Below are 27,289 nucleotides of genomic sequence, written 5' to 3' on the forward strand. Positions count from 1 at the left end.
TCTTTTCTCAAACCCACAAGTCATAGTGAGAAGAAAACAATGAATGATTTGGCACACGATCCAAGATGCCCCCTAAAACAAACAAACAAAACCCCCAAAAGCCAGAAAAAGGAAGAAGTTCCCCTTCCCCTCCCCTTCCCGGCTCCCTCTCCACCCCCCAAGATGAATCAAGAGGGAGCCTCACAGGATGGCTTCAAGAGAGGCCCCCACCAAGCTGGCAGAGTGGGAAAGGTGGGAGAAATCAAGCTTCCATGAGTACAGATGGAAGAATGCGCCAACACAATTATACACGCAGCGAAGGGTGGATGGGGTTTGCAGTGCCATGTGTCTGACTTTGGTTAATAGGTTTTGGAGTGAATCAGTACGCAGTCCCTGACGGGCGCAGCTGCTCCTCCAGGTGGCAGGCTTGTATTCACTTTGAACAGAGACAAGTTTGTAGTGGTGTGGTTGGTTTGTTTTTTTGTTTTTGGGTTTAGTTTTTCTTTTTTTAAATATTTTCATCATCTACAGAAAAAAAGTATGTGGTTATTATTTGGTTTGCTTTAAAAAAAAACAAACAGGCTTTGGGGAGCCAGATGGATGAGGTAATGCCTTTACCTCACACCTTTCCATGTAGTGTTATTCCTTATTTAGAAATCTGCAAATAAACAAAACAAAACAAATACTATTTTTTTTTCTTTTTTGGAAAACTGATGTACATTATAAACCATTCTGTCCTCTGGGTAGTAGTTTTCTTAGTCCTTTACATATAGTGTGATAATGCCTGGGGTTGTTTAAAAATTTCTTCTTCTTCTTCTTCTTCTTCTTCTTCTTCTTCTTCTTCTTCTTCTTCTTCTTCTTCTTCTTCTTCTTCTTCTTCTTCTTCTTCTTCTTTCTTTTCCTCTTTTCCTTCTTTCTTTTTTGGTGTAATTCTAAGGATGCCATTTCGTTCCTCCTGAAAAATGGGTGGTCATCTCTTTAGGAGTTGTCTTCTAGAGAGTCTGTTAGGGGCTCCAAAGGGACTGCTGTGGCCGGCTCATGCTGTTTTAAGCGTTTAATTGTGTTCTTCAGGGCCTGCCTCTTATTGCAGAACCAAACCCTAACTACTTCCCGGTCATAGTTCAGCTTCTCGGCAATTTCGGTCATTTCCTGCCCAGAGGGGTGTGTGTTCTTCTCAAAGTGGGCATTGAGGATCTCAAGGGCCTGGGGGGTGAAGGAGGTGCGCCGCTTGCGCTTTTTGGATGGTTCACTCCCGATAAACTCGGTCAGGTTCTGCATACCTGCTCGATGGCGGGCCTCAGCCTCAGCCATCCACCGCTCAAGCACCGGCTTGATCTTCTGGGCACTTTTAGGGGTGATGTCCAGCTTTTCAAACCTGGCAGGATACAAAAGGCCAGGGTTCAGTTTGGCTGTCAGACTGCTAGCTATAGTGTTCTCTTGGGCTTCCTGTGGTAGGAAAAAGTGGCTTCTCAGGATGGTGTGTCTGGGGGGAGAATTGAGAAAGAACAGTCTTACACTGAGTCCTCTGCCAGGGTGGACCTCCTGCCTGCCTGCCTGACTGCCTGGCAGGGCGAATTCACTCCAGATTAGCAGCCAGCTGCAAGGTAGCCAGCCCAGTCCAGCCCAAGCCAGCTCCCACCCACCCAAACATGCTCCATGCCAGGGCATGCGACACACATGCATGCACACACGCAGGCACACACTGTCACAATGGATGGACGGAAACACAAACAACTTATCAATCAGTCTTTTCCCTCCCAGCTTTGATTTTAATGGTATCAGCTTTACTCTCCCATCAGCAGAACCCAAGGAAATGACATCCAAGCAACCATCATCACAATGTTTCACTTAAAATAATGATCTTTCCCCCTTGGTTTTCTTTAAATCCCTCCTCATTGTTGGTTATGAAAATGTTTCAGCTGCTATAATAGTTGGATGGTAACAGGGGGAAGTTTCTCCTCCTGACTGTCTTTTTTTTTTTTTTTTTTTTTAAAGCACCATTTCGTGTCTTAATTTAAGCACTCTCTTTCTCTCTCCTGTAACGATTTTCTCCAGGTGTAAGTTAACAACATCCCCCCACCCCCTCTTTCCAGGTAAAACACAGCCCACGTGTTACTTTGCAATTCTGGCTTAAACAGCTGGGTACTCTGTAATTACCATGGAATACCCCAGGCCTGGCTGTGCTAAGGTCTCCTTGGGCCTTCCACTCACCACCAAGCCTAATGACGCTCTGTGTCCAGGACATCAAGCTGTGTCGAATGTGTGAGATCTGGAAATTTTACTCGAATGATATCAATTGCTCCAAATGAGGTCTTCTATATAGATCAATCACCATCAGCAATTTTTTGCTGCATTGACTTGAAAAAAAAATGAAACATCCTGGACAAAATTATATAGGGTGTTTCCAGAGGTCGTCTCAGCCCTCAATTCATACACACACTCAATGAGATATGAAAAAGGCTTGGGTCCTTTTTATCTATTTGTTTATCTTAAATCCAAATCCACAACCTTCCAGGTTTGACAACTTCTTCCCCCTCTTTCTTTGAAAGTATTCCATGCAGTTGAAAAGAATAAGTGATGTGACTGCAGAGTGTATCTTATTATAAGAGTCTGTTTTCCAGGGGCTGAAATAAACCTGCGTTAGTGCCGATATGTTTTATGACAGACGATGCTTGCAAGAAGACAGGAAAGGTTGGGCTCTCTTTATGTGCCATAAGCTTACTTTTGGCAGTGCATTTTTCCTTCTTCTTAGGTCTCTTACATTATGATAAGCAGCAGAAATAGTATTAAATTTTCATGAGAATTTCACGGCATTGTCTTCCACTAGGGTTTGAAGAAGTACTTGTTTATTTATTTTTAAAATCTAACTTCAGGTCAAAGAGGGAGGAAGTCTATTTGCCTTCCATGGCCAGCTCCCTCCATCAAAGCCATGTTCTGCCTATGGTCAGCATTCGCCATAAAAGGCTCAGAGCTTGAATGAACTCTTGGGAGCATCACTACCGGCTTGACAGCATCCTGGCAAGTGACAAGAACTTGTGAAGAGGATGTTGGGAATTTTGCTGGCATCTTCTTCCTGTGTGTCTGATGAGTAGGGACCTCACAGTGCCCCAGAGTCCCCACTGCTGCTGAGGGAACAGTGACACTCCAGGGACTCTCCTCCAGAGCACACTTCTTCCCACTCTGTGAATTCACTGAAATCTTTCCAGTGTCAGATCTTGCTCTTTCTCAAGACTTTAATGAACTAATGGAAGCTGATGGAAGGCCCCCAAAGTCCAGGCATCGGATTCATGATATGATCTATACCATATCTATGATTTGTTACAGGATATATATCTTATTTTATATATATATATATATATATATATAGTTCCCATGTTATATGGTAAAATACCTACATTATTTCTTTCCATCCTAGAGTGGGGAAAACTTTGGAAATCAACATTGATTGGAAATACCCAAATAACGCTCAGCACCAGAGTTAAAGAGCACTTTACTCAATAAAAGAAAATCATAGTTTAGGGCTAAAAAGAAGCCAAAGAGAAATTCAGCAGCCATAGTTAAGTCAGCAACAACTTCAAGAAACAAAAAAAAAATGAAAAACCTGTGCCTGCCTTTATCACTGGGCTGTCAAGATGAAACAATATTAATGTTTCCCACCAGGAAGCGAGGGTATTCATATCATCGGTGCTTGTTAGTGTTGAGGCTTTGGTACATGTTGTTTGGAATAACATATACAAGCCTTGAAACAAATTCCCCAGCAGTAGTATCCTTGTATAGACTGAATAAAGGTTATTTTCTACAGGGAGGTATCTTATAAGAAAAAACAGTAGGGGAGATCATAGAAGTGAGAGGATCCTATGGTGCTTTTTGTATTTAACAACAATCAATGGGTTTTATGGAAAATCATTGAGCAAAATGTGAGCTGCAAGCTACTACCCCATACTGATGTTATTTATAACCTTAGTCTTAAACTGCAGGGAAAGTACACTTCCGTCCTTTGGGGAATACATTAAAAGTATAAAGAGCAGATAAAAAGACAGCATTTCATGGATCACCAAGAACAAAATCCACTTAAATGAGTTTAGAGTTGGTTCCTTGGCTTTTCCTGATGGAAGAGGATTCATAAGGCATTGCCCAAGAGGAAAAAGCTCTTACAGAGTGCCTTCGTTACCTCATGCATAAACATGGGATTAGTGTTGCACAGACACACACATACACACACGCATGCACGGGGTCTGCTTCCTTCCCACGACTTAACCCAGATCAACTTGAGTACAACCAAGGCTGGATTTAGTCATTTATTTACTTTTTTAAACAATTTTTTTTGGGGGGGAGGGGGTGTTGGGCGGTGGTGCGGGGGATGGGCAGGGTTAGGCCAGATTTTCACCGTCCTTTTCAGAGCTGCTTCTTTTTGGAGAAGCAACAACAACAACAAAAGAATAACAACAACACACACGAAAAAAACAACCCCCCAAAATACTTTGAAAGCTGTGCTTGGAACGGCAAATTAAAAAAAAAAATCCTTCAAGGTCCGTTGTGAGCTGGTTAATTTATTCTTATTTTTTTAAATGTGTGTTTTTGTAGGAAATCCTGATATTCCTCTCTGGAAGGGGGGTGGGGTGAGAGCAATGTGCTCTGGGTGTTTGCCTGCTGCCAGCAGCACAGGGGACCGGGAGAGAGGGCCTGGCCCAGGGGGGGTGTCCTTCCAACCACACAGCCTTGGACGTTCTTGGTGAGTTGACCTGAGTTACCCAGCGCAGTGGCATCTTGCTTTGCATACATACAGCTACCCCACACTCGGTTCCCATGCTCTGCCCGACGCAGAGCTGAGCCTGGAAGGCAAAGGAGGCCCGTGCCAGCCAGGACAGGTGTGGCATGCGGCGCGGTTACCTGCAGATGGCCGACTGGCTGTAGGCGGGGCCCTCGGTAGCACTGAGCGCTTGTCCCACCTGAGTTTGGGTCAGGCCAAGCGACAGGCGACGGATTTTAAAAGCTTTGGCAAATTCTCGGATCTCCTCCAGATTAACCCCATCCACCTCACCCGCTGCCGTCTGAGGATCTGTGGAGACGGTTTTGAAAATGGAATCAAGATGTCAACACGCGGCCGGGCCAGAGCGTTTCTTCCCAGGTATGGGGACCAGCGCTTTCAGACACACCTCACACCGTCACAAAGCAGCCTTCCAGATGTTTCTAGCTCAAAGAGAGCCTGTGTCCCCTGTCCCTTCTTCTGGGCAAGAGCTCACCCCTTAGGGCTAGCAAACAAGAAACAACCCAGCCAGGGAAGAGCAGAGAGAGTTCCTTCAATGCCGCTCCATGCTGCCCATCCACAGGGTCAGACATTGTGCAAACATACTCTATTTGTTTTTAAGGCTTCCATTTGAAGTGTGGCAATCGGCATCTTTCCTCCTAAGACTTAAGCCTCGAAGGAAACAGGAAATCATCTTTTGCACTTTTTTTCTCCCCAGGCTTGACGGATGCTAGTCTCGCCTAATCTCTATGTATTTACTTACTTATTATTATTTTTAGGTTCACATTAGCTTCTCAGACGCACATGATTACAATGCTGGGAGAATAATATTGTCTTTTTCCCCCCCCTCCTCTTTTCCTTCATAGCAGTTTTCTGACACAGCTGCCTTTGTCCCCTGAAAGGGCACATAATCAAAAATGCCTACCACAGAAAGGCTCCTTTGGTGCTGGATAACGCGGTCAATTTAGGACTTATCAAGGGAAATGACACAACAGCTGGAGAATGAAACTTTCCACCCCCCTGGCTACTGACCCCTGAATAAATGAAAGAGTACACCGAGCTGGAGACAGCATGGGCTGGGGAAGGTGGAAGATTTCAAAGTGCTGCTCAATCCTGCCTGTAGTGCAGCCAGTCCCCCTGCGAGCTAGTCCCATTGTTCTTCACCTCGGTCCTCTAGACTTAGGTGAAAAGTTTTCCCTTCCTCTTTCTGCACAATAACCCATCATTTTCCGTAAATTCAAGTTCTTGTCTATGGATGGTGGTGGACTTTATTTCTCTTCTGGGTTCAGGGCTATAGACCCTTTGGTTGTTAGGAAAAGAAACAAAACCTTTGTACTCTAAGTGACTTTTTCTTTTTTCTTTTCTTTCTTTTTCTTTTCTTCTTCTTTTTACAAAATTTGCCCAAGCAAAATAAAGAAAGATTCTGTATCAACAACAAAAATAAAGGAGTGCGGGCAAAGTTCAAGTGGTAGAATTCTTGTCTAACATGCACAAGGACCTGGGTTTAGTCATCAGCACAAGCAAACAAATAAACAGATGGGCATAATGGTGTACTCCATGTAGTCTCTGCTACTTGGGAAGCTGAGGCTGGAAGACGGCTTGAACTCAGGTGTTCAGGGTTAGCCTAGGCAATATAGGCCCATCTCTTTGGAAAAGGTCCTTTGGAATTTTCATACCAGTGGTTCTATTTTCTTTCTTTCCTTCTCTCTCCTTCCCTCCCTCCCTCCCTCCTTCCTTCCTTCCTTCCTTCCTCTCTCTCTTTCTCTTTCTTTCTTTCTTTCTTTCTTTCTTTCTTTCTTTCTTTCTTTCTTTCTTTCTTTCTTTCTTCCTTCCTCTTTCTTTCTTTCTTTCTTTCTTTCTTTCTTTCTTTCTTCCTTCCTTCCTTTCCTTTTCTCTCTCCCTCACTTCCCCTCCTTCCCCCTCCTTCCCCCTCCTTCCCCCTCCTTCCCCCTCCTTCCCCTTCTTTCCTTCCTTCCTTCCTTCCTTCCTTCCTTCCTTCCTTTCTTTCTTTCTTTTTTTCTTCCTTCCTTCCTTCCTTTCCTTTTCTCTCTCCCTCCCTCCCCCTCCTTCCCCCTCCCTCCCCCTCTTTCCTTCCTTCCTTCCTTCCTTCCTTCCTTCCTTTCTTTCTTTCTTTCTTTCTTTCTTTCTTTCTTTCTTTCTTTCTTTCTTTCTTTCCTTCCTTCCTTCTTTCTTTCTTTCTTTCTTTTTTCTTTGTCTTTCTTTTCTTTCTTGTGCTAGTAATGGGCTCTTTGGTTTTTTCAAATTAAGACTGGTTCTCTACCACTTGAGCCAATCTCCACTTCCAGCTTTTTGCTGAATAATTGGAAATAACAGTTGGTATTTTTTTTCCTCTTCCCAGGCTGGCTTTGAACTGAGATCTTTAGATCTCAGCCTACTGATTAGCTAGGATTACAAGTGTGAGCTACCAGCACCTGGCTTATAAGTATTTTTTAAGTGACTTCTGGTGGTGCTAGCTGAGTGGAGGAAGGAGGCAGTAGACATCTAAGAAGCAGTTTCAGCCTTTATGGACCTCACAGTCTATTAGGAGTTAGCACTTACTACTAATGCATGACAAACAATTAGAGGCACGGGTACTCAAGAAGTTATGGTATGTACTTGCCCGGCAGAGGGAGGAGATACTGGCCTTTATGAATGGGCAGCTCTCAGGGAGTGGAGGGGTCTAATTCTGTTTAGTGGGAACTGCATGAACCTGGTATGGGTGCTGGGATGAACAGGGAAGGTGTGATCTGGGAGGCTGGTGGTGGGCTGCAGTGCTCCAGCTTGGGACTGATCCATATGTCAGTATTGAGAATCTACGTGCATGGGTGGAGCTTGGAGGGGTTACCTAGAAAACTGGTTTAGTTGTTACAGTGAGTGAAAATCCTACTTTTTCTTCCCTGTCCCCCTTGCCCAGTGTCTGGTAATACATATTTAATACTTGGTTGGGTCAACTCTTGTGGAGGCTACCCTTCAGCACAGGGGCCGGCAGTGGCTTCCAGTATTCCTCAAGGATTCTGGGAGAGTCTTGAGCCCCTCCTCTTGCTTGTTTCTTCATCCCAAATCACCGAAGAGAAGGAGTCGCAAGTGAAGAGCATAGAGAGGAACCCAGCTTTCTAGAGCTTGGCAGTTTTCTGAATCCTTGGCAACGGAAACATCAATTCCTGTCGGAAAAGCTAGATGATGTTCTTTTGGGGGGCACTGGATGGAGAATTGCTTTTGGTAATTCCTGGTCAGTTGGAATGGATTGTGGCTTCTCCTGTAGCTCGTCCTGGCTCTCATGTCCAGCCCTCCTGAGCCCTGCTGCCTGCCCAGTGCTTATACCACATACCTCCAGTGGTTGGTTCCGGGTTAGGGGCAGGAAAAACCTTAGCACATTTATTGTGGTTCTCCAAAGGGCAGCAGGACAATAACAGATGTTCAATTATCTGTGATACTAAGATTTCATGGGGGGAAAGGAGGGTTATTAGGATTAAAAAAAATTAAAACCTCCTTGCAAGGGGAATGGAACAATAAAAAAAAAGAATAGTGAGAAATCTTGAACTTAGAGCTGAGAAGGACAGCTGGTACAGAATGGCACAGTGTTCAAAAAGAAGGGCCAGGCCTCTCCCTAAGAGGTAGGGAGGAGGAATCTAGCAGCATTGTATGGCAGACAGTAAATGGTCAAAACGGGAGAAAAAAGAAGCCAGAGGCTTCTGTGGCTTTATGAACCATGGTTTCCTTTCTTTTTCTTTTCCCTTTTTTTCTTTTCTTTGCCAGTGTGAGACTTGAACTCACAACCTGGGCACTGTTCCTGAGCAATTCTGTTCAAGGGTAACACTCTACCATTTTGAGCTATAGCACCACTTCTGGTTTTCTGGTAGTTAATTGGTGATGAGTCTCATGGACTTTCCTTCTTAGGTTGGCTTTCGATCCTCAGACGTCAGCCTCCTGAGTAGCTAGGATTATAGGCGTGAACCACCAGCACCCAGCTTTTTTTTTTTTTTTTTTTGGTTAGGTCATTGACAATAGCTAGAGTTGAAAGCTGTGGGTGTTGACACCCATGCATAGAGCAGTTTGGTGTTTATGATCAAGACTTTACTGAGAACTCAGAGAAATGAATCTAGTGTCTTCCACAAGGTCCCAATGAACATTCATTTTGCCTCTTCCTCCACTTACACATTTTTCAACTCCGGCCTTTTCTCCTGGTTCTGAACAGAGAGGTGATAAGAGAAATGCTTTTGAACTGCACGGATAATGGTCTGATGGGGAGACTCAGTATTGATGTGATTTGTTGATTGGTGGTGGCTCCTTCCTTCCTTCCTTCCTTCCTTCCTTCCTTCCTTCCTTCCTTCCTTCCTTCCCTTCCTCCTTCCCTCTCTACCTCCTTCCCTTCCTCTCTCTGCCTTCCTTCTTTCCTTTCTTCCTTCTTTCCTCCTCCCACCTTTCCTTCCTTCCTTTGGAACTGGGTCACAGTTTTGACCTTGGCAGACAGGTGCTCTACCTCTCGAGCAATATCCCCAACCCTTTTTGCCCTCAATACTTTTTCAAATAAGGTCTCCTGCATATGCTCAGGCTAGCTGGGTAGGTGATCTGCCTATTTATACTTCCCATGTAGCTAGAGCTAGCATAATGGAAATAAATGCTATCTCCTACTCTTGATTGAGATGGGGATCTTACATTTATGTCCAGAAATCTTCCAGGTGTGTGTGTGTGTGTGTGTGTGTGTGTGTGTGTGTGTGTGTGTGTGTGTGTGTGTGTGTGTGTGTGTGTGTGTGTGTGTGTGTATTATGTGGCAGTACTGAGGTTTGAACTCAGGGTACCATACTTGTTAGGCTGGTACTTTACCACTTTAGCTAAGCCTCTAGCTGGGCTTTTTGTTGGCTTATGTTAGAGATGGAGTCTAGTGAACTTTTCTGCTTGGGCTGGCCTCCACCCACAATCCTCCAGATCTCAGCCTCCTAAGTAGTTGGGATTATAGGCACAAGCCAAGGTTGACCTTCTTAGGTTTGTGTTCTTCTCCAAATGTACACATTTGCTCTACTAGGTTTCCAGACTTCAGGAGTCTTTCCATACAAAGAAGGTCACTTACCACCAGGAAAACATTAGCTCTAATATCTTGATTGTAAGTCACTTGTCTTTTGACTTAGGAAGAAGAATTCTTTAGCTGCATCTGAAGGATGCTTGTAAGTAAGCAAAAAGAGTATGATATTATTGTTTTTCTTTCTAATTTGGAGGTTTGTTGTGAACTCCTGAGTTGTTTCACTGTTGGAGCAGTTCCCCTTTCTTGAGGGATGTCTACTTTTGTGCTCGAGGAGGGGAAACTGGAAATGCGGTAAATGAAGACTTTCCAGACCTTGCACCTAGGGTGGGTTATCTGTTTTCCTGGTTTGGGAAGGCTGGGTTAATTTTAGGGATAATCTTGTGTCACCTTGATTGGTACCACAAGGTGGATCCAGCACTTTTAATCAGCTCTGGATCAGGGCAGGCTAGAGTTTTTTTGGACTGAGAAGGAAGTAGCACCTTTTGTAGAAGTTTGCTTTGGATTAAGTCAGCCCAATAGAATATATACAGGGCTACAGTGATGACAAGTATCACCTGGAATCTGATTCTTGCTATAGAAGGATCAATTGGACTTGAAACTAGGCAGCGATCGAAAGGCATTTGATCATTTTTTCCCTCAGTACATATAGAATGTATGGTCTGAAAATTAAAAGAAAATTAAATGAAGCTAACTGTCATTTGTGTGAAAATAGCTTGGTTGTAGAATCTTCCTCCTGGCCTCTCAGTTTATGTAGCATCGAATGCATAGGACAGATTTGTTGGTTTTGTTGTGCTTTCGTGTTTTAAATGTAGCTCCTCTTGGCTGTTAGGTTTGGCTTATGAGCTCAGAGTTGATAAATAAGTTGAAGTGATTTATCAATACCATTCTTCCCTGGCCCCCGCAGTGCGATTTTTAAAGGAGTCAGATGCATCTTTAAGGAAGGTGCCCAAGTGTGAATTAAATACCTTACATAAGTACTGTCTGCTTGTAGTGCTAGTCTCAAAGCAAATGATGGGTATACTTCTGAGTATTTCTGAAGGGTAGGAAACCACTCGAAATGTGTGATGGAATGTGGGAGAAGAGCCTGCTTGCAATGTGATGACTTCACTGGGTCTTGGAAAATGGCCTGAATTACAAATCAGGGGTTTTATTATGCTATACGCCATTACTGTGTGTTTATGTTCTAGGTTTGTTTTTCTGGGTCTAGGTAGTAGTTCTTTGTTTTCTAAGGGTTTAGCTTAAAGTCAGAGGTTTATGAAAAAAAAAAGTGTACTTAAAAATAAAACACCAGCCAGGCACCAGTGGCTCACATTTGTAATCCTAGCTACTGAGATTTGAGGATTGCGGTTCCAAGCCAGCCCGGGCAGGAAAGTCTGTGAGACTCTTTATCTCCAATAAACGACTCAAAAGCCAGAAATAGAGCTGTGGCTCAAATGGTATCATTCTAGCCTTGAGCAAAAGAAGCTCAGGGGCAGTACTGGAGCAAAACAACAACAACAACAACAAAAACAATAAACACCCCAAACTCAGCAAGCCCCCACCTCCTGCTAATCCATTAAAAACTACACTGTAGAATCTTAAGCTTCAATTTGGAGCATTTATTTGGCTGATATTTCTTTTAGATATTCTAAAAACCCAGGCTATAGAAACTGTGTGTACTGATGGTAGCCATGGAGACTGAGCAGGGTTTAGCCCAGGACAAGGTATGTTCTCACTCAGATGCTTATTCTAGCATGAGCCCACAAATGCTGTGCTCTTCATGTGGGAAGATCTGTTGCTACAGCATAAATTTGCCATTCCTTTGCCTGGAATGGGCAAGAGGCATAGAACCTACTTGTCATGTGGCAGATTGACCAACATGAGGGTGAAGACTCGTTGCCTGTTGGTTTTGATGAGAGGTTTTGTGATGTTGTAATTTAACAAGAATTTTTTTAGAATCTTGGTTCCTGGCTCTTGGTTCCTGGTGCTCTTAAAATTCTTATAATAAGCTGTGAGCTGCTGGCTCCCACCTGTAATCCTAGCTACCCAAGAGGCTGTGATCTGAGGGTTGTGGATTGAAGCCAGCCCAGGGAAGGAAAATCCGTGAGACTCTTATCTCCAATTAGTTACCCTCAAAAAGCTGGAAGTGGCACTGTGGATCAAGTGGCAGAGTGCTAATGGTGAGCAAAAGAAGCTCAGGGACAGCAGCCAGGCCCTCAGTTCAAGCCCCAGGATTGCTGCGCGCGCGCACACACACGCACCCTGTCTTATAATATCTTAAGCAACAGGGATGCTAAGAATATCTTTTGTCCCAGTATTAGGGTTTTGCAGTTCCTGATAAGAAAGCACCAAAACCCTTTGGGTTTGCTTGGATGGCAAGAGCATCTTATGTCCCAGGGAAGCAATTCTGGGGGGCTCCTTGAGAGCCCCAAATGGGGGATAGACCAAGCTTTGATAAAAACAACCCGGTGACTGAGTTAATAATCGATCATGCCTATGAAATAAATGTTCCACCAACATCCCTGACCTATAGGATTTTCCAGAGCTCCTAAACACATTGATGTGCTGTGAAGGCCACACCCCCCAACTCCATGGGGACAGATGTTCCTCACACACGACCATCCCATACCACATCCTGCATTCTTCTTCCTCTCACTGTCCTTGAATCCTTTACCATAAATGGGGAGACACGTTTCCTTGAGTCCTGAAAACCATTATAGCAAATTATTGACTCAAAGGGATATGATCCATAAATACATAAATCAGACATTGATTCTGTAGTTGGGTTTTCAGAGAGAGAGAGAGAGAGAGAGAGAGAGAGAGAGAGAGAGGTAGAATCTGATGGGTAGCAGTGCTGGGTCCCTTCCACACAAGGACGGAGAGCCGTGCGGGCTAGGAGAGCCAGGCTCTGAATGTGACTGGTGTCATGCTTCCAAGGCATGAGGTAAAGGAACTTTCCCCTCCCAATCTTTGTATTTCAGAACGCAGATTTCCCATAGGTTAGGATGCCATTGACATTCTATTTGGTGTAGTAAGTGGCTCTATTTCTGAATTCTGAAAAGACTAAAGGGTTAATCCTTCCTTGTCTAACTTGTGACAAATGATCATAGAAAACTCATCTGTCTGTCTGTCCATGCATCGATCTCTCTATGTAACATGTACTGAGTAGTTTTATTACTCTTTTGTTAGTGCCAGTACTGGGGCTTGCTTGGCTGTTTTTGCTCAAGGCTAGTGCTCTACCATTTGAGTCACAGTTCCACTTCCAGCTTTTGCTGGTTAATTGGAGATAAGAGTCTCACTGATTTTCCTATCTGGGCTGGCTTCAAACCTTAATTCTCAGATCTCAACTTCTTGAGTAGCTAGGATTACAGGTGTGAACAACTGGAGCTTGGCTTTGTATTTTTTTTTAAAATTGCATGTTCAACCTATGTATTCTATTTGTGGAGTTATTGTATCTTTATTTCATATTTAACTTATTACTTTATTTGACTTTGGTCTCTTTCCTTTCCAGACCATGTAGCAGTCATCCTAAATTTAGGATATTGCTGGCATTTAGAAATGTAATGTTTTCAGAGACTTAATATAGAATATTAAATTAGAACAAAGTTTGAATCATTGTCTGTTAAAACCCTAAGAGGGGGGTTTCTTTATTGGGGAAAATGCAAATATAAGTAAATTAATTTTATCCTTTTTTTGCCAGTCCTGGGGCTTGAACTCAGGGCCTGGGTACTGTCCCTCAGCTTCTTTTCCTCAAGACTAGCACTCTACACTTGAGCCACAGCGCCACTTCTGGCTTTTTCTGTGTATGTGGTACTGAGGAATCGAACCCAGAACTTCATGCATGCTAGGCAAGCACTCTACCATTCCCAGCCCTACCCATATTTTTATTCCAGTTAGACAAAGGTTCCCCCCCCCAGTGGAGAGAAATTATATATATTTAAAATTTTTTTTAATTACTTAAAAATTGTTATTATAAAGGTGATGTACAGAGGGGTTACCATTTCATAAGTCAGGTAAGAAGTACATTTCTTTTTGGATAATGTCACCCTTCCCTTCACTCTCTCCCAGTTTTTCCTTCCTATGCCTGCCCACAAGTTATATAATTCATTTTCAACATAGTGTCTACTGAGGGAGAGAGATTAGATATTTACATGACCTAAAATATCTGGCAGATGGGCAACTCCTAGGAATCCCGAAACCCCCAAGCATTCACCCATCTTCAAGGTCAAGAGCATCCAGGTCAGTCTACTACAGGACCTGGACATTTCAACAGGTCCCCATAATGCCTTGTTACCATTTTGTCCCTACCTGCAAGCATCTTTCTAGTGCTAATTATTTATATAATTGAATAGCTATTTCTTTGGGGGGAGTGACCTTGTGTTTCCAGGTTTGCCATGCTATGTGAGACTCCTTTGGCTTCTGTTATTCAAGGTCACTCTTGTCCTTGAGCATACTCATGCACCCTCATTTAATGGCACTGATGCCTTATCAGAGCTTTAGCTTTTTTTTTTCTTTTGTCTTTTTTTGGGCCAGTTCCGGGGTTTAAACTCATAGACTGGACACTGTTCTTTAGCTTTTTTTGCTCAAAACTAGCACTCTTCCACTTGAGCTACAGCTTCAGTTCTGGCTTTTTGGCAGTTAATTGGAGATAAAAGTCTTATGGATTTTCTTGCCTGGGCTGGCTTTGAACCATTGTCCTCTGATTTCAGCTTCCTGAATAGTTAGGATTACAGATGTGAGCCACTGATGCCTAGCTAGCCATAGATACCTAGTTTAGCCGTTTAGACTCACAACTATTGGAATTTTTGGGTTCCTGATAAATTGGGATCTACATACATGTTTTTCAGTTTTTTTTTTTTGTTGGTCATGGGGCTTGCACTCTGGGCTTGGGTGGTGTCTCTGAGCTCCTCAGCTCAAGGTGAGAACTCTACCACTTGAGCCACAGCGCCACTTCTGGTTTTCTGGTGGTTAATTGGAGACCAGAGTCTCACAAATGTTCCTGCCTGGGCTGGCTTTGAACTACGATCCTCAGATCTCAGCCTCCTGGGTAGCTAGGGTTATAGGTGTGAGCCACCTGTGCCCAGCTATATTCTTCAGTTTTTACAAATAAGCAAGAATTGCCTTAAGTTGAATAACTGACATTTAAATCAGTCTATTGTCATATTCATCTTAACTTGGTAGTATTTGCACATGACAAATTGTGTCTTTGCCAAGGATAAAAAAAAATCTCATTTCTAAAGCGTGTACATATGAAGTATCTGATTTACTCAGGGAGTTGGAGGGGCACTGGGGGAAGAGGGGGAAGGAACTGGCAGGTTTGTTTCTTTTTGTGAATGGTCCTTTCCCAGACCCTCCATCTGAATCCAGCCCAGGCAGTGGCCCCCACGCATGCCAGGAGGCAGATCATTGTGCACCATACCCACTAGCCCACAGCCCACAGGCATGTTCCTCCCCTGACACCTACAAACAGAGCAGTGGGGGGCTTCAGCACACAGAAAAGCATCTTGACCTGCTGCCAGCCAGCTGAGTTCCTGTTGCGGCTTATTTCAGCCTTGAGCTATCTCTCCTGCCCTGCCAGTGGAAAGTGGCAGGTCTGAATCAGGAATCCCTTAAAAGTAGGGATGGGGGCTGGCCCTAGCTTGAACGAATCCAGAGTGTTCTAAAGAAACCATCTGGACATGGACTTTATGAACTTCTCCCTAAAACTGGTCCAGGAACACTAGACAATTTGAGAGAGAGAGAGAGAGAGAGAGAGAGAGAGAGAGAGAGAGAGAGAGAGAGAGAGAGAGAGAGAGAGAGAGAGAGAGAGAGAGAACAAACATAGAGAGAGGGAGACAGAGAGCCAAAGAGAAAGAGACAGAGAGACCTTAGAGAAAGACAAAGAGACAGAGACAAAGACACACGAGAGACACAGAGAGAGAGCGAGAGAGAGCATGATTTAAATGGAGTCAGAAAGGATACTTACTGCTGACCAACTGGCCCACGCTCAAAGCTGAAGAAGAGGAGGATGAGGAGGAAGAGGAGGAAGCCTGCCGCACCGGACTTTGAGACATGGCTGCTTGGCTGTGAGCCAGGTGTAGAAGATTGCCTTGGGAGCCTGCTTGACCCACAGCCGTCTGGGAGGGTTGGTGGAGCTACAGGGTGGGGGAAGGGGTGTAAAAAATACACAAGTGAATGAAATGGCCTAGAGGGAGGGGACAATGACAGGAACAGAAGTTTCCGCTGGGATTGAAATCATTCTAAGTTCCAAGAATACAGAGCATAACACTCAGGCAGAGTACAGGATTCATGCTACAGGCAGGAATCATATTTTTATTTTTGTCTGTATTGTCATTTGCTTGACAGGCATTTTATAAGTAATTCTAAATATATTATTAATTTCCTACTTGGCTTGCTGGAGCACCCAATTTTCTGCATTTCTCAGTCATAGCGTGTGGCTGGACTCTTTCTGCATGTTCATATAATGACTGCACACCTGATGGGTTTCTTAAACACGGGCATACAAAATGAAACACCACCACCTAGGATGCAAAACTCAGACTTAAAGGCAGGGCTGAGCCCTGTCATTTTAACTCACATGAAACTGGAGTTTTTTTTTTTTTTTTTTAGAAAGTTCAAGCTTTAAGCAGAGCATATGTGAGGCCTTTTGATCCCTCCCTCCCTCCCTCCCTCCCTCCCTCCCTCCCTCCCTTCCTTCCTTTCTTCCTTCCTTCCTTCCCTCTTCTGCAGTACTGATGTTTGAACTCAGGGTCTTTTGCTTGCTGGGTGGGTGCTCTACCACTTGAGCCATACCTCCATCCCCTAAGTGAGACCTCTTTGCTCTCCCAGCTCTAAGAATCTGGGTGGATTACTACAGAGTTGGTAAAAATGATTCTCTGAAGCCCTCTAGAAAATTAAGAGAGAAATGAGAGGAGTCAAGACAACACCATCCCCTAATATCTGAAGCTCTCAGCCATTTCTTGTTTTACTTTGTGTCAGTCACTAAAGGGCATGAAGGTTTCCCCCTACTTGATTCTCTCCTTGGTGGCGGTGGCAGGGATGGGTGCTATTTCCACCCGGTGTTTATAGGAAAGGAAGTGGAGACATAGAGAGGTTAAAGGGATTCACTATGGAGACAGAGCTGCTCTGGACACAGAAAGTCTAGTCTTGGGGCTCAAGCTAATAATTCCAATACCACAAGGAAGACATAAGTTAATTACAGAAATTTTTGTGGGTAGGAAGTAAGGTTGTCTTGATGTCTGTATGTTAATTATTCTTTTCCAGGTTATCTAAGGCTATCACTCTGCCAGTCAAGAAGAGTTTGGATAAATAAGGAGAGAAGGAAGAGGAATGGGGAAGGGGCAGGTGGCAGGTTCACTTTGACCTTCAGGGGAGCACTGTCTCCTTTTTATGTTGCTTATCTAGAAAGATGGCACCAGAGCCTGTCAGGATCCTGAGAAAGTGGAAGACCAGCTTTACTAGTCGCAGCCTGTTTTTGGACTAGCTGTACCATTTTTTGGGTACCCAGTGGTTTTAGATCCATCATCACACTCAATGAAGGACAGCCAGGCTTTTGGATGCAGAAATAAATCTGCTCCTGACTTTTGATGGGAAATACTATCCAAAACAGGCCCAAGTCTTGGTGATCATCTGTTTAATATCTGAGAGTCAGCCTGGGACATTTCAACTTCACATTTGCCATTGCTTCCCTGCTGTGTGTATTTGTTTTCCCATTCATCTTTATTGATCTATGATTTATACATAGTAAAACATACCCATGTCAAACAGAGTTTCAGGAATGTTGTCGAGTGCATTTACCTGTCATGCCCTCACCACCACAATCAAGACAGAAACTGTTCTTGCTTCTCCACAAAAGCCCCTCCCTTCTCCCAGACAACCTCTGCTCTGTTTTCTCTCACTCTGCCTTTATGGGGCATGATTCTAGAAATGGAATCATACAGTAGTGCACCCTTCTTGTATCTTGCTTCTTTTGCTTGGCATACTTTTTTTTTTTTTGAGATTCACTCATTTTACTGCATATGGCAGTAGCACATCCCTTTTTATTGCTTAATACTATTCCAGTATTATACATAGGTACACACACATGCACACACTGTATTTATAATCCACTCTCTCTGGGCAGTTTGGGTTTTTCCCATGTTAGGGCTCTTGTAGGAATATGATCAGTATAGTGGCTGTAAACATTTATCAAATGATACAGCGCTAGCCTGAGCACAAAGAACCTCAGCGACTGTGTCCAGGCCCTGAGTTCAAAGCCCCAGGTCTGGCCAGAAAAGTTCTTTAAAAGTTCTTTTAACCATTAAATGAACAGTTACCTTTAGAGCAGTGTAAGTAAGGCGCTGGAAAAGCACTTAGGGAGCAGTGTCTCCTTCTGTCTCCTGCATGGTAACAATTGGTAGCAAACTCCTTGATTCACAGGTTTTTTTTTGGGGGGGGGTCTGGTTGTGGGGCCTAAACTCTGGGCCTGGGCGCTGTCCCTCAGCTCTTCAGCTCAAGACTAGCGCTCTACCACTTGAGCCACAGCGCCACTTTCCGGTTTTTTTCTTTTTGCTTATGTGGTGCTGAGGAATCAAACCTAGGGCCTCATGCATGCAAGGCAAGCGCTCTACCACTGAGCCACCTTCACAGCCCATTCACAGGTTTTCTTACACAGCAGATATGCCTGGCTGCCAAGCACCCAGAGCCCAGACTTACATCTTGGGGCCCAAGCCTCCTTCCCAGGATACCACACAGGTCCTTCTGCCAAGTTGCATGCTGTTACATTTCAAACACCACTCACCCCCTGTTACTGCTCAGCTATGCTCAGTGGAGCGAGATGGTGAACCCAAGATGGCCATAATTGACACAGGAATCCAAATTAACATGCAGCAAACATCTGACTAAGGTAATTAGGCAACCTGCTAGGCACACATAACCAACAATCAAATCTAGTTAATTTTATACTGTAAGGACACCTACTAAAGATTAAATCTATTTTTCAATCTACTTCATAAAATGTGATGGATATTTACGTTTCGATCTATACCCTTTAACTTACCGAGCTGTCCTTCCAAAGACCATTACTTGGCAAGGCTGTTTACAGTGTTGAGTTCCTGAATCATGAGGCAGTCTTCAGTTTTAGCATTCTATCAATATCTTATTGGCCCTGGGTGTGGTAACTGGATAGCATGATAATCAATTTAAATATTCCTTCCTCAGACACAACTTAGTGGAGGAAAGTCTGTCTGCTCTCAGGTTTCAATCTCACTTAGGAGACACGCAAGCAAGGCCTTACACATGAAGTTTTACAGAAGAAGTGAGAAAAAAATAGAATAGTTATGGTAAGAACTTGTGTTTACACAGCCAAAGGGAGAGCAGGGTCTAAGATTTATAAGAATCTAAGAAATATTTTACTTCCAGAGTAAATGATCCATATACATGTAATGTATATAGATAATGTATATATCTATATAATGTATATATCTATATACATTACATGTATATGGATAATTTACATGTAATGTATGTATTACATGTATATAGATCATTTACTCTGGAAGGGAAATGTTTTATATATATTACAAATATATATATATATTTTCTTTTAGAATACTAGAGACCTGATTTCTCTCAAGAGTTCAGCTAGGCAGATAAAAAAAACTAGAAAAGATTTTTCCTTGCAAGCGTCAAAGTGACAGCCGTGTGCCAGTGGCTCATGTCTGTAATCCTAGCCATTCAGGAGACTGAGATCTGAGGATTGCAGTTCAAAGTCAGACAGGGAAAAGTCCCTGAGACTCATCTCTAATTAATCAGTAAAATGTCAGAAATGCAGGTATGAAGCAAGTGGTAGAGTGACAGAGAAAAAGCTCTTGCAAGTGAACAGGGTCTTGAGTTCAAGTCTCAGTACCAACACACACACACACACACATACACACACACACACAGAGAGAGAGAGAGAGAGAGAGAGAGAGAGAGAGAATGAGAGAGAGAGAGAGAGAGAATGAGAGAGAGAGAGAGAGAGAGAGAGAGAGAGAGAGAGAGAGAGAGAGAGAGAGAGAGAGGGAGAGAGAGAGAGAGGGAGAGGAAAAGAAGAAAAGGCCAACTGGAATAGGTCTGGTCTTGGGAAATTATAACAGTGATTTCAAGATTCACCTTCATCAGAATTACCAGGAGGGCTGTTACGGCTGCTTGCCAGGACTCACCTCTGAGTCTTGAGTTGGTCCATGATGTGGTCTAGAAGCAGGGTTCAAGAGCTTGCATTTCTAGCCAGACACTGGTGGATTATGCCTGTAATCTTAACCATTTATGAGGCTGAGATGGGAAGGATTATAATTCAAGGCCATCCCAGAAATATATAGGAGAACCCCTTGTCATGAATCCTTTAGACTAGTATGTGGGAGACTGAGATTAGGAGGACTTGCCCCAGCTGGCTTCAAACCACGATCCTCAAGGCCCAGCTTCCTGAGTAGCTAGGATTACAGGCATGAGCCACCAGCACCCAGCATCTAGTCCTTTTCTGACTTTCATTTTTTTGTTTGTGTGCTGTTCCCCTAAACACTTTAATGCGATGCTGTAAAAACTTGAGGGCTATTCAATCCTAGTGTATTCTTTTTCTTCCCAAAATAGTATTTGTATTTCTGATGATAGCTTTGCAAGTTTTTTATAATCTTTCATTATTGGGAAAAATAATCCTCAAAAGTAGTGAACACTCCAGCCTTACGCTTTATTCAAGCTCTTTTTAGTTAAGGATAGGCAAATGTAAAACTTAAATTAAGGAGGCAGTTATTGTAATCTTTAAAAAAAATTAAAATGAATCACTCAGGTGATCTTATTGGAGAGCCTTGTAATTTGCCCCCTGAAAGTGGACTTCCTTCTGAGTCTGGGTTAGGGAGTTCTCTGCTCCTGTAATTTACGATGCATTTTACTGTCAGAACTAGGCTCTTGTGAGATCCGGCACTTATCATAAATCACTTGAAAAAATAAATTGAGAAACGTCTCTACTGGATGGTGGAAATCCTTTATCTTTTAGTGGTTGTCCATATTATATTTCTTCAATGTAGTAGGTAATATTAAAAAAACCATTGAAGACCACTATCCTTATATCTCTGGTTCTGAGCTTTTTACTTTTGAACTTTTGGCATTTTATGATCCTTAGAGTCAGAGATTTTCTATCTGGGACTCAGCCTTGCACATGTCCTACTGATTTTCCTAATGTGTTACTTAGTGTTGTAAGGCATTTCAGCTATAGCTGATGCCAAGAAAAAAGTAACTTATTTCTCACATTTCCCTGACCAGGTTCACATTTGGTTTTTTTTCTTCCTTCCTTTTCTGGGAGTAGGATAGACCCTTGGTCCCTGCCTTAAACAAGAGGCCTCTGGTGCCTGCTGCAAGTTGGGGGTTGGGCCATTGCTCATGTCACTCTCTTCAGCTGGGTATCATGATTTTGTTTATTTATTATTTATTTTTGTGCCAGTTTTGGGACTTAAAACCATGAACTCAGGTCTTGGGCACTGTCCATGGGCTTTTTCACTCAAGGCTAGCACTTTACCACTTGAGCCACAGCTCCACTGCCGATTTATTTATTTATGTATTTATTTATTTACTTATCGTTAATCAGAGATAAGAGTTGCATGGACTTTCCTACTTGGGCTGGCTTTGAACCATGATCCTCAGATCTCAGCCTCCTAAGTAGTTAGGAGTACAGGTATGAGCCACTGGCTCCCGGCTTTCATGTATTCTTTTAGTGCTCATGTGTAGAGATGGCATCCACATGCAGGTGAACAGGTAAAGTAGATCCCTCTATTTAGGGTATGAGGTGGCCAGGTTTATCCCATGAATCTGGCTGTTGCTAGATCTTTAATTCTGCTGTGAAGAGTGACTGACGATGGTTAGATCATAACACGATCACTTGTTGGCTCAATAGTAACAAGGCTCCATTCCATGGGGAGATAGGTATAGTATGAGCAAATTCAGGAAGGGTACTTGATGGGCACTTGAAAGGGATTGTGGCTGTGACTGGGTTGGTCAGGCCCTTCTTCTAAATGAAAATGGTAATGTCTCAGATCTGCAGTGGTAATTTTAGGTAGCAGAAGTAGTCTGTCACCCCCATACCTACTTTTGAAATTCAAGGTGAGAGTGAGAGCTACTTTATATTAAATGTTAATGATTTCTAATTAATTCACCACTTTTTAATTTACAAGGTGTCTTTGCTGTCAGAAATAGCTTTTTAGCAGATTTTTCAGAAAGAGGCAAGATCTCATTTTCTCCCTGGAAATGGTTATGATCATGACTGGATCAGACAGAACTAGGGTTGAAGCCAATGAAAGGTAGAGAATCTTGCTTTATGTTGGGCTCCATTTGGAAGATACAGGAGTAATCTCATAGACCCTTGTATATAGTAAACGAAAGAAGCCAGCTGAGAGGCAGGGGAAGAAAAGGCCTTAACAGCAAGTCCTCATTGCACAGGATTCAGCCGAGGAGGAAGAGCAGGGCTGGAGACCTTGGTTTATCAAGTAAGAGGTTTAAGATTTTGAGCAAGAAGACAAAGGCCTCAGGTCTCTAGTAAGATGTTTAGATCTGCTTGCTTTTTGTTTGTTTTTGTTTTCTTTCTTCTCTTCAGTAGGTACTATTCCCTTGCAAACATACTTCTAATTCCGCTCATCCCTTTCTTCATGACTCTTACTGTAGATCCTGAGAACATACCTATGCACATCTTACGACCATGCTTCTCGCTTGCTAGACAGTAAACTCCAGGTAGGAAAGGCTCATGGTATCTGTCTTGTCTACCAACATACCCTAACTTCCTGATGCAGTCTCTGATACACAGTTGGTGGCCAACAAATATTTCTATTAAGCAGAATCTTTAAATACTAATTGATTAAACAAACTGATTTTTCAAATACATTCCCCGAGTGCTATCAGGAAAGGGTCATTTTCATCGTTAGATCACAAACTTAACTGGCAATGGCCAAGATCTCCGAAGGACTTTTCTACCCTCTTGTAGATAAGTGATATCCATGTTTTCCTTTTCTCTTTCCTCTGCATTCTATTTCCTTGACCACTGCTATACCTTATCAAGTTTCCCAATGACACATAAAACCATCCAGTAACCTCCCATGGTTCATCTTCCTCATTCCTTTCTGCCATCTTTCTTTGGTTAGGGTACATCTTAGCCTTGTCTACTTCTTTTGGATTCATCCAGTTAACAGATGACTTAAGAACACTTTAAAATGTTTAAAGCAGAGATAACTCATACTTCAAAACTTTACAACAAAGAGAAGAACAGATGTTTCTCCTTTGCTTTCTCCTATTTTGCCTTTATAGCATGTGAATACTTGTCTTACTGTTTTCACACTTTTGGCTACCAGAACTCCACTCTCTGGGGTTTGTTATCCTGCCCTGTCTTGTCTAACCCCTTCCTTTCCTGCCTTTTAAGAGCTGGTATTTTCTGAGAGGATACCTGTGTCTCCCTTTCTTCTCTGGCTCCTAATACTTTCTCTGGATGTCTCATTTATTTTCAGCTACAAAAAAATGTGCTCATTGATTCCAGATCTAGGACTCCTGTCCAGAGGACTGGAAATAACAGTAGGACTGCTATTATTTCCAGGTTTTAGTGAAATAGCAAATTGTACATGCCTCTTGTGATTTTTGCTTGTGTTTTACTATTGTCTCCTAAATGGTTTGTTTACAATAGGACATTTCATCACATCAACCTTCACAGTTACCAGTTGTTTTTTTTTAAACCAAAAACAACAGAGCATGTCATTTCTTCCATTTTTTACAAATCCCTTATAGATTTCCAGGGTAGCAAGGCAAATCATCTTTGCCACCACCGCCACCATCACCACCACGATCAGTCACCACTAAATGAGCATGTACTGTGTGCCAGGAGCTATTCTAACCTCCCAATTTCACTTTCTTCAACCCTCACACTCCCTGGTTGAGTGACACACTTTGTGCCGTCATGTTTCAGATCAACATCACACAGATACAATGCCCACTTTTCTGGCTGCATCATAGAGCCCATCCATGATTGTCCTCAGCCTGCTCTTGTTCCAGTGGAGATCTCTTACCATCCTTGCCTCTTTCTCATTGCTCTGCCTTTGTGTCAGCAGTTCCCACTACCTGGAATACCATTACCCCTTCAATCACTGGGCTAACTCTTACCCATCAGGCAACCTCCATTTCTATGTTATTTTCCTCTGGGAAACTTTACCCCTCCCCTACTCTGTCACAGGACATTCTCTGCTTCCATTTGCAGTGGGGGTGTCCTCTACTGAATGAGGAGCTGTTAGGTAAGAATCACCCCTCTTTCCATCAGTGTTTTAGCATTGAACAGAAGCCTGCTATATTTTTTTCTTTTCTTTTTTTTTTGTCGGTCGTGGGGCCTGAACTCTGGGCCTGGGCGCTGTCCCTCAGCTCTTCAGCTCAAGGCTAGCGCTCTACCACTTGAGCCACAGTGCCACTTCCGGCTTTTTTCTTTTTTCTTATGTGGTGCTGAGGAATCGAACCCAGGGCCTCATGCATGCAAGGCAAGTGCTCTACCACTGAGCCATCTTCCCCGTCCCAGAATCCTGCTATAGAGAGTAGGTAAGGAGTCAATGCAGGAGCAGCTTTGTGAGACCAGAAGCCATGGCTGTCCTCAGTATTTGAATGAAAAAAAAAAAAAAAAGAACTGCTGTTAATGGTTTTTTAGCAAAATTAAGCAGGCAGAACTTGCTTCCTTGCCCCCTGCCCCCAGTCCTTGGGATTGAATTGAGGGCCTAGGCACTGTCCCTGAGCTTTTGTGCTCTAAAGCTAGCGCTCTATCACTTGAACCACAGCTCTACTTCTAGCACTTTTTTGTTCTTCATTGGAGATAAAAATCTCATGGACTTTCCTGCCTTGGCTGGCTTTGAATTGTGATCCTTAGATTTCAGCATCCCGAGTAGCTAGTATTACAGGTGTGAGCCACAGGTTCCTGGCTAGAACTTCCTATTTTTTTCATTCCCTTTTTTGTCTTTTATAGCTTCCCCCCCCCTCCCCGAGCTGAGGACTAAACTCAGGGCCTTGCGCTCGCCAGGCAGGTGCTCTTTCACTGAGCTAAACCCCCAGCCCTATCATTCCCCCCTTTTTTTGTAAGCAGTAGCACAAGTAGTCTTGGTTCCCTTTTGAACCCACTTCAAACAAATCTAAAAGCTAAGTGCATTCAGTATAGATGAATATGAACACATTCTAATTAATTTTTTTTAGGTCACCATCTCTATTTAGAATTTAATACACTTTTTTTTTAGATTAGAGGACTATTGAAATGATCATCTGTAGTCAATAAGTAAGAGAAATAGAGCTGTGTGTCTTTTTTTTTTCAAGACTGACATGTTAGGGTTAGTGAGATGGAAGCTATTGCAATGAGATTACTTTTCATTGAGACAGGACAGGAGAAGAGAGCTAAGGGTGCTTTGCTGAGTGCGGTGGGTCACGTTACCTGCTGGCCTGGCTTGATGGGGGAGAGTGTGATGCCCTGGGTGTTAATCACAGGCAGGATTTGGTTCCCAATGACGGTGGCGATGATCTGGCCCTGGGCATTGGTCAGGAGTTGGGGGGTGATGGGCTGCACTTGAAGGCCCTGAGTGCTGCTGGCCGCTTGACTCGAAGGCCCAGGGTTAGGCATCAGTGGAATGGTCCCAATGATCTGCAAGAGACAGGACTGGAGTTGAGGAGAGGATTGGTTTAGGGTCTACACAATGAGCGCAGGTGGACATCTCAGGGTACCCTGGATGGGTAAGAAACCACCAGAAGCTGACTTGGAATCTATGAATAGATTTAGGGTATGGATAAAAGACGCAGAAAAAAAATAGAGAAGGGAAAATGGCACATGGACCATAGGAAAGGAAAAGCATTTTACTTAAAAAAAAATTAGAGAGCCAAGCACTCCTGGTAGCTCAGACCTGTAATCCTAGCTACTGTAGGAGGCTAAGGCCTGGATGAGTCTGGCTAGAAGCCAACCTTGGCAGAAAAGTCAGTGAGATTTTACTTCTAAAATAACCAACAATAGTGTCAGGATGGGTGGGGAGGGTGATAGAAGGGGTGACATTGAACAAGATGCCTTGTACTCATAGATTGACATGTTGGATCAAAGCCCCTTTGTGCAGCAACTTAAAGATAATAACAATAACAAAAACAAATAATGAATAAAAGTCAGGGCTGGAAGCATGACTCAAGTGGTAAAACACCAGCTATAGCAAAAATGCTGAGCAAGCACAAGGCCCTGAATTCAAAGCCCAGTATTGCCAAAAAGTAAAATGAAATAAAATGGGGCAGTTAGGTGTGGTAGCACATCCCTGTAATCCAGCACTCAAAAGACCAAGTTAGGATGTTCTTGAGTTTGAGGCTAGCATTGACTCCATGGTCACACCCTGTCTCAAAAAAAAAAAAAAAATCAAAACTGCATCAGCAATGCTTAAGATTTATGCTGTCTGTCAGAACCAGAGGAAGGAAGGATTTCTCAGCATGCAAGGCCCCCATCTGCCCGGGAAGCTGCATTGTTTCTCACTGGGACTTTATCTGCCCAGGAGCTCTGCCTCCTATGCAAGTCTATTCTATTACATCTTTGCCCCTGTCTTCCACCCTCATCCCATCCAGCCACCTTCCAGGTACCCCAGCAGGATAAAGGGTGGTGCTTATGGTGGTTGAGAAACAAATCTCAAAGAAGACAAAGAAACAGGAGCTCATTCCCTGCTGTGACATTTCTACAACCCTGAGTCACATTTTTTTTTTGTGAGCCATGTATAGTTTATTTTTTTATTTTTTATTTTTTGTTTCCCTTTCCCATCCCTTCCCATCCTCCCCCCGCCCCACCACCCAATCATCCCTCCCCTCTGCCCCCCACACCAAAGTTGTAAAGTTTGTTTTCAACATAATGACTTGTACATCTCATTGTTGCAATGGGTCCACCTGTATCCCTATTTAAACGATTTGTTTTTCTCCTTCCCCTCCACAAATTATACTGACATCAAATACAGTGAAAGCACGGGTTATACTGTGGGGGAGGGACATACAAAGCAACAAAGAAATAATCTTATAAATGTGTTAGAAACAATAGCATGAAAGAAAAAAACATTTGAATACATATCTTAGGGTTCATTTCCCTAACATCAACTTATCTGACCTTTTCTGCTTGACTCAGACATATACTAGATATTGCAAATAAGGGAGACCATGGGACCTATGTTTCTTTGGGCCTGGCTTACTTCACTTAATGTAATTTTTTCCAGGCCTTTCCATGCACTACTATGTTTATTGCAGTATTACGTACTATAGCTAAGATATGGAACCAACCCAGATGCCCCTCAGTAGATGAATGGATCAAGAAAATGTGGTATATATACACAATGGAATTCTATGCCTCCATCAGAAAGAATGACATTGCCCCATTTGTTAGGAAATGGAAAGGCCTGGGTCACATTTGTAAGGGGACCTGAGCTTTCTGAAGGTTTCCAGAGTTCCCCTCACAAATACATGTTTGAAGCTCTTCACACAGAAGTGAGGCCTGCAGCAGAAAAAAGAAAGAATGTGCGTTTTAAATGGCAGGTTACCAAGACAGGGGA

At 43.2% G+C, this 27,289-nt stretch overlaps 1 protein-coding gene across 2 annotated transcripts in view; it reads right to left on the minus strand.

Annotated features, from left to right (window-relative positions):
- Positions 1-231: 231 nt before the first annotated feature.
- Positions 232-27,289, minus strand: part of Pou6f2 (POU class 6 homeobox 2) — a 400,415-nt gene continuing 373,357 nt past the window's right edge. For both annotated transcript variants that reach the window (XM_069998484.1, XM_069998492.1), the window contains exons 7-10: positions 25,168-25,374; positions 15,691-15,859; positions 4,870-5,038; positions 232-1,462 (exon numbers count right to left, since the gene is read on the minus strand). In XM_069998484.1, coding sequence (XP_069854585.1) covers positions 958-1,462; positions 4,870-5,038; positions 15,691-15,859; positions 25,168-25,374 — 1,050 coding nt within the window. In that variant the 3' untranslated portion in view covers positions 232-957. The remainder of the gene's footprint in view (positions 1,463-4,869; positions 5,039-15,690; positions 15,860-25,167; positions 25,375-27,289) is intronic.

The sequence above is a fragment of the Dipodomys merriami genome, unplaced genomic scaffold (assembly GCF_024711535.1).
Source record: "Dipodomys merriami isolate MVZ:Mamm:240054 unplaced genomic scaffold, mDipMer1.0.p SCAF_104, whole genome shotgun sequence".
Classification (NCBI taxonomy): Eukaryota; Metazoa; Chordata; class Mammalia; order Rodentia; family Heteromyidae; genus Dipodomys; species Dipodomys merriami.